Genomic DNA, 19,941 nt, shown 5'->3' with positions numbered 1-19,941 from the left:
ATTCAGCGTTGGAGGAACGTAAGTTCATACATTAATTTCTATTATGAGATCACTTCACTAAAGGTTTATCTAGGGTTACCTACTTGTTTCTCTTCTTTTTTTTAGTGTTTTTCGGTGTTTTAAAATTACTAGTACTTCCTATTTCTTTTTGTTGTTTTTGTCCTTTATTAATTCTTTGAGGTTCCGGATTAAGTTTAACGAGTTTAGGATTGAACGGATCATACAATTTGGGAAATTGTACAAAGAATTAAAGGATTTATTCAAAAACTTTGAACTTTCTTGGAAATGAATTTCCTCGAGAGGATCGAATAACATAAAAACAATGATAAAAACCCTTAAACAAACAGATTTTCCTTCTGATTTTTGCCCACGTTTCGAATAGCCAAAAGATGCAGCAGAGGGGCAGGATCCTTCAAAGACCAATAAAATTGGTGATCCAACAACCCGTTCCACGTACAAATCCAACTATTACTACGAACCAGAAAAATTATCTATTTATTTACTGCCAACTCCCCGGCAGCGGCGCCAAAAAGTTGATGTGCGGAAACGTAACCTTTATTTATGAACGGATTTGAGTTGTTTTGTTACACGAATTGATTTATTGTATATGTGGTATTTTATTGATTTCAGGTTGATTTCACACATATATATAGGCAACTAGTCCTATCCGTGTAGTTTAGTTTGTTGGTAAATCCGATTCGTTCCACAGGGAGATGGAGTGTTTAATGGTTTTTAATAGTCTTTGATGTCAAACTTAATTAAAGGGAGTTTTGGATTAGGCAATTGTAAAATAACAGTAAAAGAAAATAACTAAAACTAATTTACTAAATAAAATTACAAGATTACAAAAATTAACTTAAAAAGGAACTAAATGAAAATAAACTAATTATGATGCATTAATTATGTTACTAAATGGTAATTAGTAAAATAGTAATTTTTAATGAAACTATATATTTAGAATTTTGTTTTGAGCAATTACAATAGAAACTTATTTAAATTAACTAAAATGCATTTTTAGTAAAACTAATACAAATTAAAAGGAATTTAATTAATTTACTAATTATAAACTAATTACAATTTATAAACCTATAATAAGTAATACTAACTTTAGGATTAAAACATGTATTTTAAGTATTTTAAATAACTTTAACTAATTAACTTAATTAAAATAACTAAATTAACTAATAACCTAAATATAAATATAATTAAATAACAAAAACCCTAATTTTAACCTAGCTGTACTGTAGCCGCGTTTTAGCCTTACACGATTCGTGTGATGATACACGATTCGTGTACGTGTAAAAATATGTGACAACTTAACTGTTACGAAAATTAAATGTTTTTATGTATTTTTCTAATATTTTAAAATGGTAAATCGTAAATAATAATAATAATACTTTTATAACAAATATAAATAAGATAAATGGGAGTGTTTACTTAATTGTGTCACCCCTAGGTCCATGGATTGTTTTAAGTTTTACGCCCTATTAAAATGTTCTAGTATCAAACTTTACATTTTTCTCTCGAATAAACATAAGGTTACAACTTAACTAAATAAAATCTAATTTTCATCGGATTCTTTTTAGAAAGCTACTATTCACCAAGTATTTAAATTGAGACCTAGCCTAGTTTTGACCTTCGCCAATACCCAAATTATAACGGTTTCCCTTTTTATAATTTCACTGTCATGTAATATATTGATATCACCCAATCCACCGAAGTTTATTTCTAAATTGGTGTCAATAACTTATCCATAAATTCGTCTAGATCATTTTTAATGTTGAAGCTTAATTTATGTAAATAAAAATAACTTTCGTTATTTGAATTTAATAAATTAAGTGGCAAGGGTTAAATACCTAATTACATAAAAATGGTTCTTTTAACTAGGCTCAATATTAAAAATACTAAAGTTACATTTTAACTTTTACTAATGGTAACAATCCATTTCACTAGGGGCTCTACATTTAAGCAAACACTAGGGAAATTTAGCTATCCATTACACTAAGGTAGACATAAAAATATAGATATGCAAACATAATAACAACGCTAATTTTAACAGAGTAAACTTACTAAAATATCTTCACTTGTATTAACTTCAAACGGTAGAAAAATTACAATAATAACACCCCTTTCACGCGTACAATAATACCCTTAATCACGAACAATACCCCCTTAATATTTGAAACTATTTTAATCTTGAACCTTGAGAATTAATTTAGTACAAAACTAAATTATACGGAGTACTTGAAATTACAAATAACTAAAGTGATAAATTGTATGTGTGTAGTAAATGTTGTTGTGTATGTCGTAAATTGTGTCCCTTTTCCTCTGTACTTCTTTATAGAGAACTAGTAGTAGCCTTTAATGATTGTTCTTCATATTTTATAATCAGCTGGATGGAAAATGACTGTAAAGAGCTCTGGACTTGATAAAGAAATGGTTTTAAATTAAATAAAGTAGCCGTCCCATTTGCTGTTGGAATCTTAAAATGGCCACAAGATTACACGTTTCGTGTAGAGGCTACACGATTAGTGTAGCACATTTTTAGAACAAGACATTCAAATCAAAGTTGTAGTCGCCTGAGTTACGGACGTCTGGACACCTGATTCGCCTTTTTTCGAGTCAGTATGATTTAGTTATGATTTTTTTCGTGCAGGCGCGCTGATTTCGTGATTTCGATCATTTTGACTTGTAGTCTTGAGGCGCGATGTTGTAGTCTTTTGTTGCTCATTAGAAATCTTCATTTTATCTTCATTTTGATCTTTATATCATTGAAAATCCATAATAACATTTCATTCGACGCTTTGGACATTTTTACCAATTACAAACCGAAAACTACTCGAATACACATAAAAATAATAACATTTTGGATTGATATTGCGACGAAGTATATGTATATTTATAGCAATATCAAATTACCCCACACTTGAACGTTGCTTGTCCTCAAGCAATTACATCTTTTAACAGAATTAGAACATTATAAATTTTTCTTTATCGAACATTTAGATCACACAACACACACTACACGAAATGAAACACACGCTATATGAAATATATTACACAACACAGTATTTATTGGATCACACGCACACCACACGAAACGAAATTCTAACAACAGAAACAAACATGAAACTCGTGATTAGGGTTTAAAAATTTGGATCCTTAGGGAAAATTGGACCTTGTGAAAACGTTTTATGATTTTTATAAAATGTCATGCTAGTTTTTACACTAGACACATTTTCCGGTTTTAACCTCAAATTCCGGTTGAGGGTAACTGAAAATCGAAGTCTCAGTCGGCGATTAGCAAGCTATTCGCCCCCATGATTGTAGTATCATGGAACTTGAAGCCAAATGTCCAAAAATAGTTTTACACAAATATAATTCATAAAATAGCATAAGTTTTAGAACAAAATTATATCGTGTCCAAATATCATCGGTGAACCATGAGTTTGCACACCTCAATTTGTTATGGCATATGTATGTTGACCGCGGTCAAACATAGATGCAGTTGATCTTTACGGAGATCATCCATCTGGGGATTAGATTCATTAGTCTTAAAAGCTAATTTGCAATGTGCCCCCCCATTGTACGAGACAGATCCATCTCATGGTTAGGATAAGTCTGACCACCAAAAACCCTGTTTGATGCTGAGGTTAGGTGGATTTCCAGTCGATTTTAGGGATGACTTTTCAAGATTTTTCGTCAACCTACAGCTGTTCTGGACTACATCTTCTAACATAAGTTAGCAAGTGTGTCAATTCGGAAGACTTTACTTCCTTACGGGATGGATTTGATTCATCCTCTATTACTCGTGATAATGGAATATTCAGGTTTATACATTCTGTAGCAATGATATCTGCAATAAACTTCAAAGAAACATGTGATAAATGGTTCTCAATATAAGAATTTATAAATTCTTGTTATAAATGGTTTTCTTTTATAAGTTTTAAACAAATAAACTTATGTATTTTTAATGTATGGAGACAACAATTTCGGTTTTTACACCTGATCTTTAATTGCTCGTAGTTACCTTAAAAATTGATTAGATACATTTGTTTAAAAATTTTCAAATTTTCATAAAAACCAATAACTTATTAGTTCTCGAGAATTTATATATTCCCACCCCACACTTAGCTTGTTGACTAATGGGTTTGACATTGTCAACAATATTCACTGAAACTATCGGTGTGGGTGGTGGGTTCATACTAAACTCAGTTTGATAGGTTGCACTCTTGCCTCTATCCTTCAAAACTAGTTTTCCTGTTTTCCAATCTGTTAAAGCACATGCAGTTGCTAAGAATGGTCTACCTAAAATAATAGGTACAAACTTATCTTCCTTCATGTCTACAACTACAAAGTCAGCTAGAAACTCAAGTTCACCTGTTTTTACTACTAAGTTTTCAGCAATCCCTATAGGTTTATTAACCGACTGATCAATGAATCTAATGCCTGAATTGGTCGGTTTAAGTTCGCCTAAGTTCAAATGCGAGTAAATGGAATAAGGCATGAGATTTATACTTGCACCCGAGTCAGCTAATGATCTAAGAGTTCTAGAATCATTAAGCTTACAAGGTACTATGAATGGTCCGGGATCACCTAACTTAGGTGGCAATTCATTCTTTTTCACAATAGCAGCACATTCTGCTTCAAGGAACGCGGATGATGCCTGCTCACACACTCCTTCTTTTGCCATCAAATCATTCAAGAATTTCCCATAGTTTGGCATACCTGCAATAACATCAACCAAAGGTACATTTACACAAATATTATCCGTATTTAAAGGCTTACAATGATTCTCCTTTGGTTTTACGGATAAAAGTGCATGCGGGTATGGAATGGGTTCTTTATAGTCTTCCACTTTAGGTGCTTGCTTCACCGTATCTTTCACTTCTTCCTTGATCACCTTCAAATCATCATCAACCCTAAATTCGGAAGGCTTGGTGGTTTCTATTTTCTGCACTTCTGCATGATTTCCCGACATCAGCCTCATCAAATAATCAGCATACTCGGGAGTTATGTCACCAACTCGGATCTCTTCATTTTCACATGTTATACTTTTCATACTTTCAACTCGGGTACCATCAATCTCTTAATAAGGAGTGTAATCTGCCATATTGGATAAATCAGAAAATATAAACTCATCACACTCTTCATCATCATCTTCACACCCAAGAGTAAAAATAGGACTATGCTCCGGTGTTTTGAAACTTGCTTCATCCTCACAGAAACTATAAATAGCATTCACTTGTGAATATGCTGGAGCTTGAGGATCCTTCTTCTTTAGTATAACAGGAGGATTACTTGCAATTTGTGGTCTCTCTGCTAGTAACTGTGAGATCCTTCCAACATCTCTTTCTAAAATCTGAATCGTGGCTTGTTGATTTCGAATTTGCTGAGTTTGGAGCTCTGCATTTTGCTCATGCTTAACCATAAAATCTCTTAAGAGATCTTCTAAACCAGATTTCCTCTCGGGTTGAGGTTGCATAATTGCTAATGGTTGTGGTTGCATAAGTGCTAGTGGTTGTGGTTGATTTTGTTGGAAATTATTTTGGTAATTTTTTTGAGGTTGATTTCGGTTATTATAACCTGGTGGTGGATTTCTTTGATTTTGATTTGGAAAATTCCGATTGTTTTGGTAACCTGGATTTCCTCCTTGATAGTTATTGTTATTTTGATAATTATTATTATTTCCTGAAGGTCCTCCTACTTGATAGCTGTTTATAGGAGGATATTTTCGGTTGTTTGCTTCTATGGCTGGAAAATCACTGAAGTTCATTTCACCTTTTCGTAAGTAACCTAAGAAATTTGCTTGCTCTTCCATTGTACTTTGATCACAATCTCTAGTAAGATGGGGACCTTGGCACAGTTCACATCCTACTCTGATAGCATGCATTTCCTTGGTTACTTTCTCGATTTGTCTTGCTTGATTCGCTATTTGAACTTTTAAAGAAGCAATTTCATCATTGCTTTCAATACTAGCAACATCTGATGATCTAGAGAATTCTATTTCTTGATGCCAGTTATGAGAATGGGACGCTAAATCAGCAATGATTGTATGAGCGTCTTCAGGTGTTTTCTTCATAACTGAACCTCCGGCTGCAACATCTATATCTTTTCGAGTTGCAACATTGACTCCTTTATAAAATACACAGACTTTTTGGAATGTACTCAACCCGTGTTGAGGACATATTCGAAGCATTTTATTGAATCGAGTCCAAGCTTCATAAAGAGTTTCATTAGGTTTTTGTTTAAAGTGATTTATGTCACTTTGTAATTTTGCTGCTTTTGAAGCAGGAAAGAATTCTGACAAAAATTTGTCCATCATATCATTCCAATCTTCAATATAGCCTTCAGGTAATGAGTCTAGCCAATCTCTAGCTTCATCTTTTAATGACCATGGAAAGATTTTTAAACATGCGACATCATCGGTGACATCCTTAATTTTGAATAGTTTGCAAATGCTTACAAACTTACGAAGATGCTCGTTAGCATCCTCATTTGGAGCTCCACCGAATTGGCATGTATTAGTTACCATGTGTAAAAATTGACCTTTTATTTCAAAGCCATCAGTCATCGGGGGTTGGATGATTGCGTGGCCTTGACCTTTTCTTGTGGCCTTCATTAATGCTTCCATTGTTAGGTTTGTTTCAGTCATTTTATCTTCTTCTTTAATAATTGGCTCTATGATTGGTTGAATAATCGGTTCAGAGTCGGATTCTAATGAAAGTGACTCTAAATTTTTAGCAAGAGTATCTACGTCTTGAGCTCTTAAGCGTTCGTGGAATTTTCTTTCGGGTTCAGGATGTGAAGGGGTTAATTCAGCGTTGGAGGAACGTAAGTTCATACATTAATTTCTATTATGAGATCACTTCACTAAAGGTTTATCTAGGGTTACCTACTTGTTTCTCTTTTTTTTTAGTGTTTTTCGGTGTTTTAAAATTACTAGTACTTCCTATTTCTTTTTGTTGTTTTTGTCCTTTATTAATTCTTTGAGGTTCCGGATTAAGTTTAACGAGTTTAGGATTGAACGGATCATACAATTTGGGAAATTGTATAAAGAATTAAAGGATTTATTCAAAAACTTTGAACTTTCTTGGAAATGAATTTCCTCGAGAGGATCGAATAACATAAAAACAATGATAAAAACCCTTAAACAAACAGATTTTCCTTCTGATTTTTGCCCACGTTTCGAATAGCCAAAAGATGCAGCAGAGGGGCAGGATCCTTCAAAGACCAATAAAATTGGTGATCCAACAACCCGTTCCACGTACAAATCCAACTATTACTACGAACCAGAAAAATTATCTATTTATTTACTGCCAACTCCCCGGCAGCGGCGCCAAAAAGTTGATGTGCGGAAACGTAACCTTTATTTATGAACGGATTTGAGTTGTTTTGTTACACGAATTGATTTATTGTATATGTGGTATTTTATTGATTTCAGGTTGATTTCACACATATATATAGGCAACTAGTCCTATCCGTGTAGTTTAGTTTGTTGGTAAATCCGATTCGTTCCACAGGGAGATGGAGTGTTTAATGGTTTTTAATAGTCTTTGATGTCAAACTTAATTAAAGGGAGTTTTGGATTAGGCAATTGTAAAATAACAGTAAAAGAAAATAACTAAAACTAATTTACTAAATAAAATTACAAGATTACAAAAATTAACTTAAAAAGGAACTAAATGAAAATAAACTAATTATGATGCATTAATTATGTTACTAAATGGTAATTAGTAAAATAGTAATTTTTAATGAAACTATATATTTAGAATTTTGTTTTGAGCAATTACAATAGAAACTTATTTAAATTAACTAAAATGCATTTTTAGTAAAACTAATACAAATTAAAAGGAATTTAATTAATTTACTAATTATAAACTAATTACAATTTATAAACCTATAATAAGTAATACTAATTTTAGGATTAAAACATGTATTTTAAGTATTTTAAATAACTTTAACTAATTAACTTAATTAAAATAACTAAATTAACTAATAACCTAAATATAAATATAATTAAATAACAAAAACCCTAATTTTAACCTAGCTGTACTGTAGCCGCGTTTTAGCCTTACACGATTCGTGTGATGATACACGATTCGTGTACGTGTAAAAATATGTGATGATACACGATTTCCTGTACTGCTAGATCCAAGGTTATTGTTGGTATGTAGCGCAGCCTGTACTGCGGCTATGTTTGAAGCAAGAAAGGCACGAAATTCCTCTTCGCTCATATTCAAGGTGTGTCGAGTAGTCGGTGCCATTTCCTTCAAAATAGTCAAATGAAACGAGTTAATCATATAGAATATCAAGAGTAGTCAATAGTATTTCGTAGCGTAATATGAACTTATTTATAAAAGCTCTATCTTCATATTAGCATTTTATACTCTTTAATTCGGGTAGTACCTACCCGTTAAGTTCATACTTAGTAGCTAACATACCATTTCAACTACTACAATTCTATATGAAAAACTAATCACAAAAAAAAAATATCATATTCAAACCTTTATACAATAACTTGCAAACTTACAATAACGTTTTTTTTTACATATAGCATGAAATATAGCACATAAAACTTTGATACAAAGTAGTTGCGAAGATAATTCTAGTTAATAAATAAGGCGTTCAGCAAAGGCAATAAAGACACGTAATTCATACGTCCAGAAACAAGTCATGCATTCTGGTTTTACTAATACCACTTCCCATCCTTGGTTTTGTGGAACATAACCGCTGTGACCGATAGTAAGACAATGTGTTGTAACGTCGTCAAAAGGATGAAGGTTACGTAATGACCAACAGTCTCGTAATAACCTAAAAACCTCATTTCTTACCCCAATTACCGACTCCGTCACTTGTGGGAACGTTTTGTTTAATAGTTGTAGCCCGATGTTCTTGTTCTCACTTTGGTGAGAAGCGAACATTACTAACCCTTAAGCATAACATGCTTCTTTATGTTGCATGTTAGCCGCTTTTTCTAAATCACGAAGTCCTATATTCGGATATATTGAGTCAAAATAATTTCTTAACCCGTTGCGTAAAATAGCATTTAGGTTCCCCGCAATATATGCGTCAAAGTAAACAAATCGTAACTTATGGATTTTCCAATGTGATATCCCCATCTTTCGAACGAAAGCCTTTTATAAATCAAGGCATTCTTGGAACGTTCTTCGAATGTCTTACAAACTGATCTCGCCTTAAATAGTTGTGCCGAGGAATTCTGACCGACTCTAGACAAGATTTCATCAATCATGTCTCCGGGTAGGTCTCTTAAAATATTGGGTTGTCTATCCATTTTGTGTTTTTATACTGTAAAATAGACAAGAGTTAGATTCATAAAAAAAAAATACTTATTAATACAAGCAATTTTTACATATATCATAAAGCATAAGCACACTATATTACATATATTACACCACACGAATACAACTATCTTATTCCGAATCGCTCGTTTCTTCTTCTTCGGTTTTGGTTCGTTTTGCCAATTTTCTAGGGATATATGATGTTCCCCTAATATGAGCCGTCGTTTTCCACATTGGTTTAGAAAAACCTGGTGGTTTAGAGGTTCTCGGGTTATTGTCACAACTTAAGAAATACGGGTGTTGACGATACATATAAAGTTCATCGGGTTTGGAATCAAATTTCTCTATTTTTATGCTCTTTCCCTTATTGTTCTCTTTTACCTTATTAAATTGTGTTGGGGTAATTTCTATAACATCATCGGAATCCTTGTCGGTATCCGATTCATCGGAGAATTGGTAATCCTCCCAATACTTTTCTTCCTTGGCGGAAACACCATTGACCATAATTAACTTTGGTCGGTTGGTTGAGGATTTTCTTCTACTTAACCGTTTTATTATTTCCCCCACTGGTTCTATTTCTTCTTCCGGTTCCGATTCTTCTTCCGGTTCCGATTCTTCTTCCGGTTCCGACTCTTCTTCCGGTTCCTCTTCGGGAACTTGTGAATCGGTCCACGAATCATTCCAATTTACATTTGACTCTTCATTATTATTAGGTGAGTCAATGGGACTTGTTCTAGAGGTAGACATCTATCACATAATATCAAACGCATTAAGAGATTAATATATCACATAATATTCACATGCTAAAAATATATAGTTTCCAACAAAATTTGTTAAGCAATCATTTTTCAAGTAAACACGGTCGAAGTCCAGACTCACTAATGCATCCTAACAAACTCGATATGACACACTAATGCAAAATTCTGGTTCTCTAAGACCAACGCTCGGATACCAACTGAAATGTCCCGTTCATATTGATTATAAACGTTCCTTATTAATTGATTTCATTGCGAGGTTTTGACCTCTATATGAGATGTTTTTCAAAGACTGCATTCATTTTTAAAACAACCATAACCTTTATTTTATCAATAAAGGTTTCAAAGGCATTACGTAGATTATCAAATAATGATAATCTAAAATATACTGTTTACACACGACCATTACATAATGGTTTACAAAAGAAATATGTTACATCGACATATGTTTCTTGAATGCAGTTTTTACATAATATCATACAAGCATGGACTCCAAATCTTGTCCTTATTTTAGTATGCAACAGCGGAAGCTCTTAATATTCACCTGAGAATAAACATGCTTTAAACGTCAACAAAAATGTTGGTGAGTTATAGGTTTAACCTATATATATCAAATCGTAACAATAGACCACAAGATTTCATATTTCAATATACATCCCATACATAGAGATAAAAATCATTCATATGGTGAACACCTGGTAACCGACATTAACAAGATGCATATATAAGAATATCCCCATCATTCCGGGACACCCTTCGGATATGATATAAATTTCGAAGTACTAAAGCATCCGGTACTTTGGATGGGGTTTGTTAGGCCCAATAGATCTATCTTTAGGATTCGCGTCAATTAGGGTGTCTGTTCCCTAATTCTTAGATTACCAGACTTAATAAAAAGGGGCATATTCGATTTCGATAATTCAACCATAGAATGTAGTTTCACGTACTTGTGTCTATTTTGTAAATCATTTATAAAACCTGCATGTATTCTCATCCCAAAAATATTAGATTTTAAAAGTGGGACTATAACTCACTTTCACAGATTTTTACTTCGTCGGGAAGTAAGACTTAGCCACTGGTCGATTCACGAACCTATAACAAATATGTACATATATATCAAAGTATATTCAAAATATATTTACAACACTTTTAATACATTTTGATGTTTTAAGTTTATTAAGTCAGCTGTCCTCGTTAGTAACCTACAACTAGTTGTCCAACGTTAGATGTACAGAAAAAAAAAATTGATATATATTATCTTGAATCAATCCACGACCCAGTGTATACACGTCTCAGGCTAGATCATAACTCAAAGTATATATATTTTTGGAATCAACATCAACCCTGTATAGCTAACTCTCACATTACTGCATATAGAGTGTCTATGGTTGTTCCAAATAATATATACACATGGGTCGATATGATATGTCAAAACATTTGCATACGTGTCTATGGTATCCCAAGATTACATAATATATTAGAATACATGTATAATACAATATAAGTTAGCTAGGATATGATTAATATAGATTTGTTACCAATTTTCACGTTGCTACAACAAGAAAAATTATCCAATCTTGTTTTACCCATAACTTCTTCATTTTAAATCCGTTTTGAGTGAATCAAATTGCTATGGTTTCATATTGAACTCTATTTTATGAATCTAAACAGAAAAAGTATAGGTTTATAGTCGGAAATATAAGTTACAAGTCGTTTTTGTAAAGGTAGTCATTTCAGTCGAAAGAACGACGTCTAGATGACCATTTTAGAAAACATACTTCCACTTTGAGTTTAACCATGATTTTTGGATATAGTTTCATGTTCATAAGAAAAATCATTTTCCCAGAAGAACAACTTTTAAATCAAAGTTTATCATAGTTTTTAATTAACTAACCCAAAACAGCCTGCGGTGTTACTACGACGGCGTAAATCCGGTTTTATGGTGTTTTTCGTGTTTCCAGGTTTTAAATCATTAAGTTAGCATATCATATAGATATAGAACATGTGTTTAGTTGATTTTAAAAGTCAAGTTAGAAGGATTAACTTTTGTTTGTGAACAAGTTTAGAATTAACTAAACTATGTTCTAGTGATTACAAGTTTAAACCTTCGAATAAGATAGCTTTATATGTATGAATCGAATGATGTTATGAACATCATTACTACCTCAAGTTTTCTGGATAAAGCTACTGGAAATCAGAAAAATGGATCTAGCTTCAAAGGATCCTTGGATGGCTTGAAAGTTCTTGAAGCAGAATCATGACAGGAAAACATTTCAAGTAAGATTTTCACTCAAAATAAGATTGTTATAGTTATAGAAATTGAATCAAAGTTTGAATATGAGTATTACCTTGTATTAGAAAGATATCTTACTGTAAATAAGAAAGATTTCTTGAGGTTGGATGATCACTCTACAAGATTGAAAGTAAGCTAGCAAACTTGGAAGTATTCTTGATTTTATGAAACTAGAACTTGTAGAATTTATGAAGAACACTTAGAACTTGAAGATAGAACTTGAGAGAGATCAATTAGATGAAGAAAATTGAAGAATGAAAGTGTTTGTAGGTGTTTTTGGTCGTTGGTGTATGGATTAGATATAAAGAATATGTAATTTTGTTTTCATGTAAATAAGTTATGAATGATTACTCATATTTTTGTAATTTTATGAGATAGTTCATGCTAGTTGCCAAATGATGGTTCCCACATGTGTTAGGTGACTCACATAGGCTGCTAAGAGCTGATCATTGGAGTGTATATACCAATAGTACATACATCTAAAAGCTATGTATTGTACGAGTACGAATACGGGTGCATACGAGTAGAATTGTTGATGAAACTGAACGAGGATGTAATTGTAAGCATTTTTGTTAAGTGGAAGTATTTTGATAAGTGTCTTGAAGTCTTTCAAAAGTGTATGAATACATATTAAAATACTACATGTATATACATTTTAACTGAGTCGTTAAGTCATCGTTAGTCGTTACATGTAAGTGTTGTTTTGAAACCTTTAGGTTAACGATCTTGTTAAATGTTGTTAACCCAATGTTTATAATATCAAATGAGATTTTAAATTATTATATTATCATGATATTATGATGTACGAATATCTCTTAATATGATATATATATATATATATATACATTAAATGTCGTTACAACGATAATCGTTACATATATGTCTCGTTTCAAAATCATTAAGTTAGTAGTCTTGTTTTTACATATGTAGTTCATTATTAATATACTTAATGATATGTTTACTTATCATAATATCATGTTAACTATATATATAACCATATATATGTCATCATATAGTTTTTACAAGTTTTAACGTTCGTGAATCACCGGTCAACTTGGGTGGTCAATTGTCTATATGAAACATATTTCAATTAATCAAGTCTTAACAAGTTTGATTGCTTAATATGTTGGAAACACTTAATCATGTAAATAACAATTTCATTTAATATATATATAAATATAAATATAGAAAAATTGGGGTCACTACAGGTTATCCACCCGATTCATGATCAAACATTTTACTTAACTGTGGAGCATAAAAGGAAGCTTAAAGAAGAGTTTGGTGAGTATGCGTTTGCAAAACAAGCCTCACTTTTTTTTTTTCTTTTTTTTTTTTTCTTTTTTTTTTTTCTTTTTTTTAAAATATCTGATTGTGTTCATTTTTTACTTATAAGGAATTGAACCGTGGACTTTCGTCCAAAAGCTTGGTGATGCTGTTTTGATACCTGCTGGTTGCTCTCATCAAGTTAAAAATTTGAAGGTAAATTACTTAACATATAGTTTTCAGATTATTTGCACTAATTCTAAAGATAATATAAATCAATATCTTTATCTTTATGCTGCCTGGGATCATCTGCAATCTCTTTAAGATCCATTTTTGAGATAAATCTATCACCCCTTTGTCTTTGAGACTTTTATATTTTTTTTTTATTTTTGATTTTACTGAGGGATTTTGTTTTGTGTTATGGTAATAAAGAAAAATAGGCCCGCAAATGAGCATGGTTGAGCTCAAATCAGCTCGAAAATGATTTAAGATGACTTCCACTATGCTTGAAAAACTCATGTTCTGCATCCAAGTACAAATTTAATAAAGTCAAACTTTTACCAAATGAATTAATAAATTAATTTATTATGAAAAGGCATATCAAATATGTATACAACTCGAGAGTGTTGAACCTAAACAGCCTGCATTATTTTACATTTTTACCCTTCCTTTATTTGTATATTGACAATTGTAACCGTTTTTTTTTTTTAATAAACTTCGAGTGGAGTCGAGCATGAAAGTATTGTGTTTAGGGGAGTCATGCTTGAAAATATCGATTTGATCAATATTAAATTCAAATAATTTAATCTTAATATTAAATTAATATTAATATTCTACATCAGATTATCGAGTTGAGCTTTGCTCGGAAGTATCGGTTAAGTTGTCCAGTCGAGTTTGAGCTGGGTTTTCTAATAAAGTTGAGCTCGACCTTGACTTTGGATCGTCTTGGGTCACCTGGATTACACTCCTAGTTAATGTCTACTTCACTGTTATTTTTGTCCTAAAAGAATGCTACTGACTTTTCCATTTTACCATTATTATCTGACTATTTTAAAGTGCTGTAGCTGCTCATTATTTGAATCGTAAAAAGTTGTAAGGTTTTCCCTATTCGGGTTACCCGAGAAGGGCGAGTAATCCGACCCCATACTCTAGTGTACGCAGCCCATCAGGAATACTCCCTGGCTGTTTCCAACCCTTTCCTGGCCACCCCAAGAAATGAACCTGAGACCGATCTGAGGGCCCCAACCACTTGGCTACCTTGAGATGGTTATTATTTGAATTGTGTTTTTGTGTATTTAACACTTATCTTGGAGGGTGACTATAAAATTGCAATGCTTAAACCTTGTATTTTTTTAGTCATTTGAATACGTTTTTTGGTTCACCAAGCTATCAGAAATCTACAATCCTTTGAAAATTGCTGTTTTAATTGCTAGCATGTACATATATTGAATTGATATTATTATAGCAGTATTTACAATATATCTTGCTCATATTAATCTTTCTGTTTACATTGTGCTATTGCAGTCATGTATAAAAGTTGCGGTGGACTTTATTTCTCCTGAAAATATTGGTGAATGTATTCGTTTAACAGAAGATTATCGTGTTCTACCACAGAAACATAGCGCAAAAGATGATAAGTTGGAGGTCAGTATACATTCTTTTCTGTACATATTGAAATGTTAGATCTTTCATCAGCATTTAGTTCATGAGTGCCTATAGTAAATTTTGTTTTATTTTAATCTGTATTTTTTACCAATGTCTTTTTTTCCAAGCTATTATAGCTTAGTTAAAGAGAAATGTAAAAGACTAGTTGGCTCAAAAGAACACTGAGTTAATTCCATTTATATTGTTTTGTTGTAAATTAAAATTAAAAATGGTGCAATTGCTTTATGCTCATATTTGCAGGTGAAGAAAATGGCACTCCATGCAGTGGATGCAGCTATTAAGGATTTAATGAAACTTAATGGAACCGAGTAAGCTTATGGATTTTATACTATCTATACTATTTCAGCGTCCTGGACTAATAAAACCCAAAAATATGGAGTGTTTATAAATTCGGGTTGTTGATTATAGACTTTTTGGCTGACCGGTGATTTTAAAACAATTTTTTTAATATGTAATTATTCAATTAAAGACTGCCAGGTTTTTACTGAATTAATTGTCCCCTAAAAAATATCCTTTTTTTATTTTGGTTTTGGTCCTGTTGGTTTCAACTCGATGAAAACCTCCCGACCATGCTTGTTGTCTTTCACCGTGTTGTTTACTTACTGTAAAAGGAACTGCACAACACTAGAACGCTTGATAGATTATGAGTGCTGATGCGTGTGATTTAGTGCTAATTAGGTTTTTGTGGTGTGTTTAAGTAACATATATGCTTTGTTGATTATCTTATCGCAGAATGGGGAAGGCAACAAGTCGTAAGAAGAAATCAACCAAGACTTGATAAGTGTTATGGGGATGCGCCTCACAAGGAACTGTATTATAATTTCGTAACATTTTGTACTAGACCTAACCCTTGCATAGTTTCTTTCAAGATATCTGTAACTTGTCAATTACCACGTGACGGTATGTTTTTGGCATGAGATATGGAAGAAAATGCAGCAGGCTTTGTTTTGAGTGTTTTTGTTGGTGTTCTTTTTCTTATCTCATTACTACGTATTATATTATACCAGTACTAGAATAGAAGGGATCTTTTTCAAAAAATGTTCCAAATGGCAATGCATACTGCTGAACATATAAAAAAAGGGATTATCACCTAAATTTCTATTTTTTCTACCTTTTTTTTTGTCTCCAAACCCATAAAAAAAAGTTGACAATTTGTCTGCGCAAGGCGTAAGGTGCCTCTTTGCGACCTGCTTCCCGGTAGATGCAAGTTACCTCTTGTTTGTTTGCAGGTATCCTAAAATGAAAGAGGAGATGTTTGCTGAGCACTGCCCTGTTTGTCTTGACAACTGCAACTACAAATCTTGCCTGCGCAATGTACACCCAAAAGTTGGTTCATGCAGCTGATCATTTATTATTGTAACATACTACTGTATGAGCTCTCATCTAATCTAGAGTTGAAGACCAAGTTTATTGGCTGTTTATTAGGTCAAAGGGAAGATTGATTTAAAACCAAGTGATGCTCAAAAAGTTCGATATGCTATTTATATCTTACATGTCCTTCTTCCATTCTTGGAGCGTCTCAACAAGGAAAACACGAATGAGAAACTGATAGAGGCTGAAATTCTAGGTACCTTTAACTAGTCATTTTAATTGTTATTCAAAATTTTTATTAGCATATAAAGCAGATGATTTGAAATATAATGATGTCATTTATAACCGGTTCTTACCCTAACTGGACAAAATCAATAACCAAGTTTTCTGAAATATTCTGAATTAAGAACCGATGTCCTGAGATGAAAGGTTTCTTCTAACTCCTTTTTTGGGACAGGTTGTCAAGTATCTAATTCAAACTTAAAGAAGGCAGCCCGTAGCTTGGATGAGCACATGTTCTGGTATGCCGTTATAATCATTTTACACGTATCTCTGGATTATTATTTTTTTCTAACAAAGATTTCATAAGGTGTATGCAGTGACTGCTGTAAAACCTCAATTTTTGACTTGCATAGAAGCTGTCCCAGTTGTAATTATGATCTTTGCCTTCAGTGTTGCTGGGAATTGCGTGATGGAAAACCTCAGGGAAACAAAGAAAAAGTTATCCATGAATTCATAGATGCATGTGCTGAATGTCTACATGGTGGGGTGTATAATCCGGTTAGAAAACGTGAAACGAAGACTGCAACACTAAATTGATGGAATGGTATCCCTTCAAACGAAGATTACTCTCACTGTCTTCAAACGAAGATCCTCGGTCCAATGAATACCTATTTTTGCTTACTAATGTAGATGATCTCTCCGATTTCCATTACTGTTACATCCTGATAATCGGGAGGACCATCCAACAATAAACAAAACTCATCATTTCAGGAGGCAAAGACGCCCTCCAAACATAATCATCTCCAACATCATTTCTGGTATACACACGTAAATGTTGCACGAAGTATTGGATATAATTTTGACTTAAGAAGTATGGTCCGTACGTTAGCATGATACCAGATGTGCCACTAAAGTCCCATCAATTTTTTTGAAAGATTTTCATCTCTTAATTGTTGGTAAAAGGTTTAATCTGGCGGAGAAACCCTGACCCCGTGTGCCTTTGGTAAGGGCTAAGTATACCGTGTAAAACACCTCCCCCCAATACCCAACGAGAACTTGCAAGCTGAATATCGCCCCCGGAGGGATTCGAACCTGCACCCCATTTTTGGTAAAGGGCATATTCTCGTGGGCCCAGGGTTCATAGGTGACTGGTACCACTGAAGCACTGCTTCGTTGGTATCTCTTAATTGTTGGTGTGGACTTATAAAAGTATATTAACTTGTACATAGGTTAAAGATTGTGCACAGACCGGCTTGCTCTTGGATTTCAGTAGGCAGGTAGATATTGGTTGATTGGTCAGGTGCAGCTAAAAGTTCTTCGGCTTAAATCAATAATATTGTCTTCCACTGTTCACCTCCATTCAAATGATTCTCTAAACACAGGGGTAAGCCCATTACCATTCTTGTAAATCTGATTTTGTTATTTGTTGTAAATATTAACCTCTATTGACCATCACCAAATGGATCTGGTGGGAAATCCACAACAGATATACCTGGATAGATAAACTGATGAGCCCCATTTAAAATTGAATGTTACCAGAGTCTTATTATCAATTCTGAACAACAATCTACTATCAACAACGTCTTCAGTAAGCCAGTCATTACCAAAAATCAACCGTTCTCATCTTGTAAAATCACCGGTTCTAACAGCAGAGATCATACCTCCTCTACTGGTTCTTGAAGAATAAACAAAAACCAAGGTAACCTTTCCCCCGGTTGTAAGATCATCGGTTGTTTGTTTATTCATCAAGAACCGGTGGAGGATGTGTGATTTCTACTGTTTAAACCGGTGATCTTAAAAGAAGGGAATGATTGATTTTTGGTAATGATTGGCTTATCGAAGACATCGTTGATAGTAGATTGATGTTCAAAACTGATGATAAGACTCCGGTAACATTAAATTTTATAAATGAGGCTGATTAGTTTATCCAGGTATCGGTTGTGGATTTCCCACCAGATTCACTTGGTAATGGTCAATATAAGTTAATATTTACAACAGATAATAGAATCAGATTTATAAGGATGGTAATTGGGCTTACCCCTCTGTTTAGAGTATGATTTGAATGGGGGAGGACAGTGGAACACAATATTATTGATTCAAGCCGAAGATCTTTTAAGCTAAACATGACCAATCATATCTACATTCAGGAGCAAGCTGGTCTCTGCATAATCTTTAACCTATGTACAAGTTAAATCCTTTTATAAGTCCATACCAACAATTAGAAGATGAAAAATCTTTTCAAAAATTGGTGGGACTTTAGTGGGCACATCTGGTATCATATGTAACAACCCTCACTTTTCGACTTCTAAATTACTGAATTAACCCTAGGGTTATATGTCTGACTATATGTATTAAGGGTTGTTATATACAATTAAATATTGACCGAATAGTAATTTTTAGTCAACAATGTACGCTTAAATAAATAATATATTATTAATTTATATAATTTGACATAATTTAACTAAGTATATAAACTTTGTATCACTTTTATTATTTAGTTAATGTATTATATATTTAACTATATAATAAATCCAATTATATATAAATGTAATAATATTTACAAACTTACTAAAACTATAGTTTAATAATTAAAATCATAATTATTATTAAAAATACAAAATACCGAATTATTTATTATTTTAATGCAAAATTTGTATTTATTAATTAAATAAAACAAAAATAAAAATAAAAATAAAATATTAATGACAAATATTCTTGGAAAAAACATTAAATAAATTTGTTTATTTACATAAAAAAAATTCTTAAAATAAATAAAAAATAAATAAATAAATTACTTTTTAATTAAAAATTTTAATGGAAAAACTACTTTTATTATTTTATTTTGTGCATTATCCCATGACCTAACATTTAATACTTTTTAATTTTAAAATCCCATTAAGAATTAAATATTTCTTTTTCTTTTAATTATTTTATTCTTTTTACCTAATTTTTTCAAGTATAAATACCCCTCATTTCTCATTCAAACTCACACCAAAATTTCTCTCATTCTCTCTTTGAATAATTACTACTAGTAAGTATTCTTTTCTTACTTTTTATTTTTTTTACTTTTCACTTTTTACTTTTTACTTCGGTTATTATTTTTACCGAAATATGTAAATAATGTTATAAA

The 19,941-nt window shown here is 32.4% G+C and overlaps 1 protein-coding gene across 1 annotated transcript in view; it reads left to right on the top strand.

The window, feature by feature from the left end:
• Window positions 1-16,859, top strand: part of LOC139863150 (lysine-specific demethylase JMJ25-like) — a 54,169-nt gene extending 37,310 nt beyond the window's left edge. Inside the window, exons 8-13 of the mRNA XM_071851823.1 lie at window positions 13,559-13,631; window positions 13,744-13,829; window positions 15,138-15,257; window positions 15,519-15,586; window positions 16,508-16,592; window positions 16,704-16,859. Coding sequence (XP_071707924.1) covers window positions 13,559-13,631; window positions 13,744-13,829; window positions 15,138-15,257; window positions 15,519-15,586; window positions 16,508-16,592; window positions 16,704-16,859 — 588 coding nt within the window. The remainder of the gene's footprint in view (window positions 1-13,558; window positions 13,632-13,743; window positions 13,830-15,137; window positions 15,258-15,518; window positions 15,587-16,507; window positions 16,593-16,703) is intronic.
• Window positions 16,860-19,941: the final 3,082 nt, after the last annotated feature.

This window comes from Rutidosis leptorrhynchoides, chromosome 1 (assembly GCF_046630445.1).
Source record: "Rutidosis leptorrhynchoides isolate AG116_Rl617_1_P2 chromosome 1, CSIRO_AGI_Rlap_v1, whole genome shotgun sequence".
Classification (NCBI taxonomy): domain Eukaryota; kingdom Viridiplantae; phylum Streptophyta; class Magnoliopsida; order Asterales; family Asteraceae; genus Rutidosis; species Rutidosis leptorrhynchoides.
The sequence above is the reverse complement of the archived record's forward strand: the minus strand, read 5'-3'. Positions and strand labels throughout refer to the sequence as shown.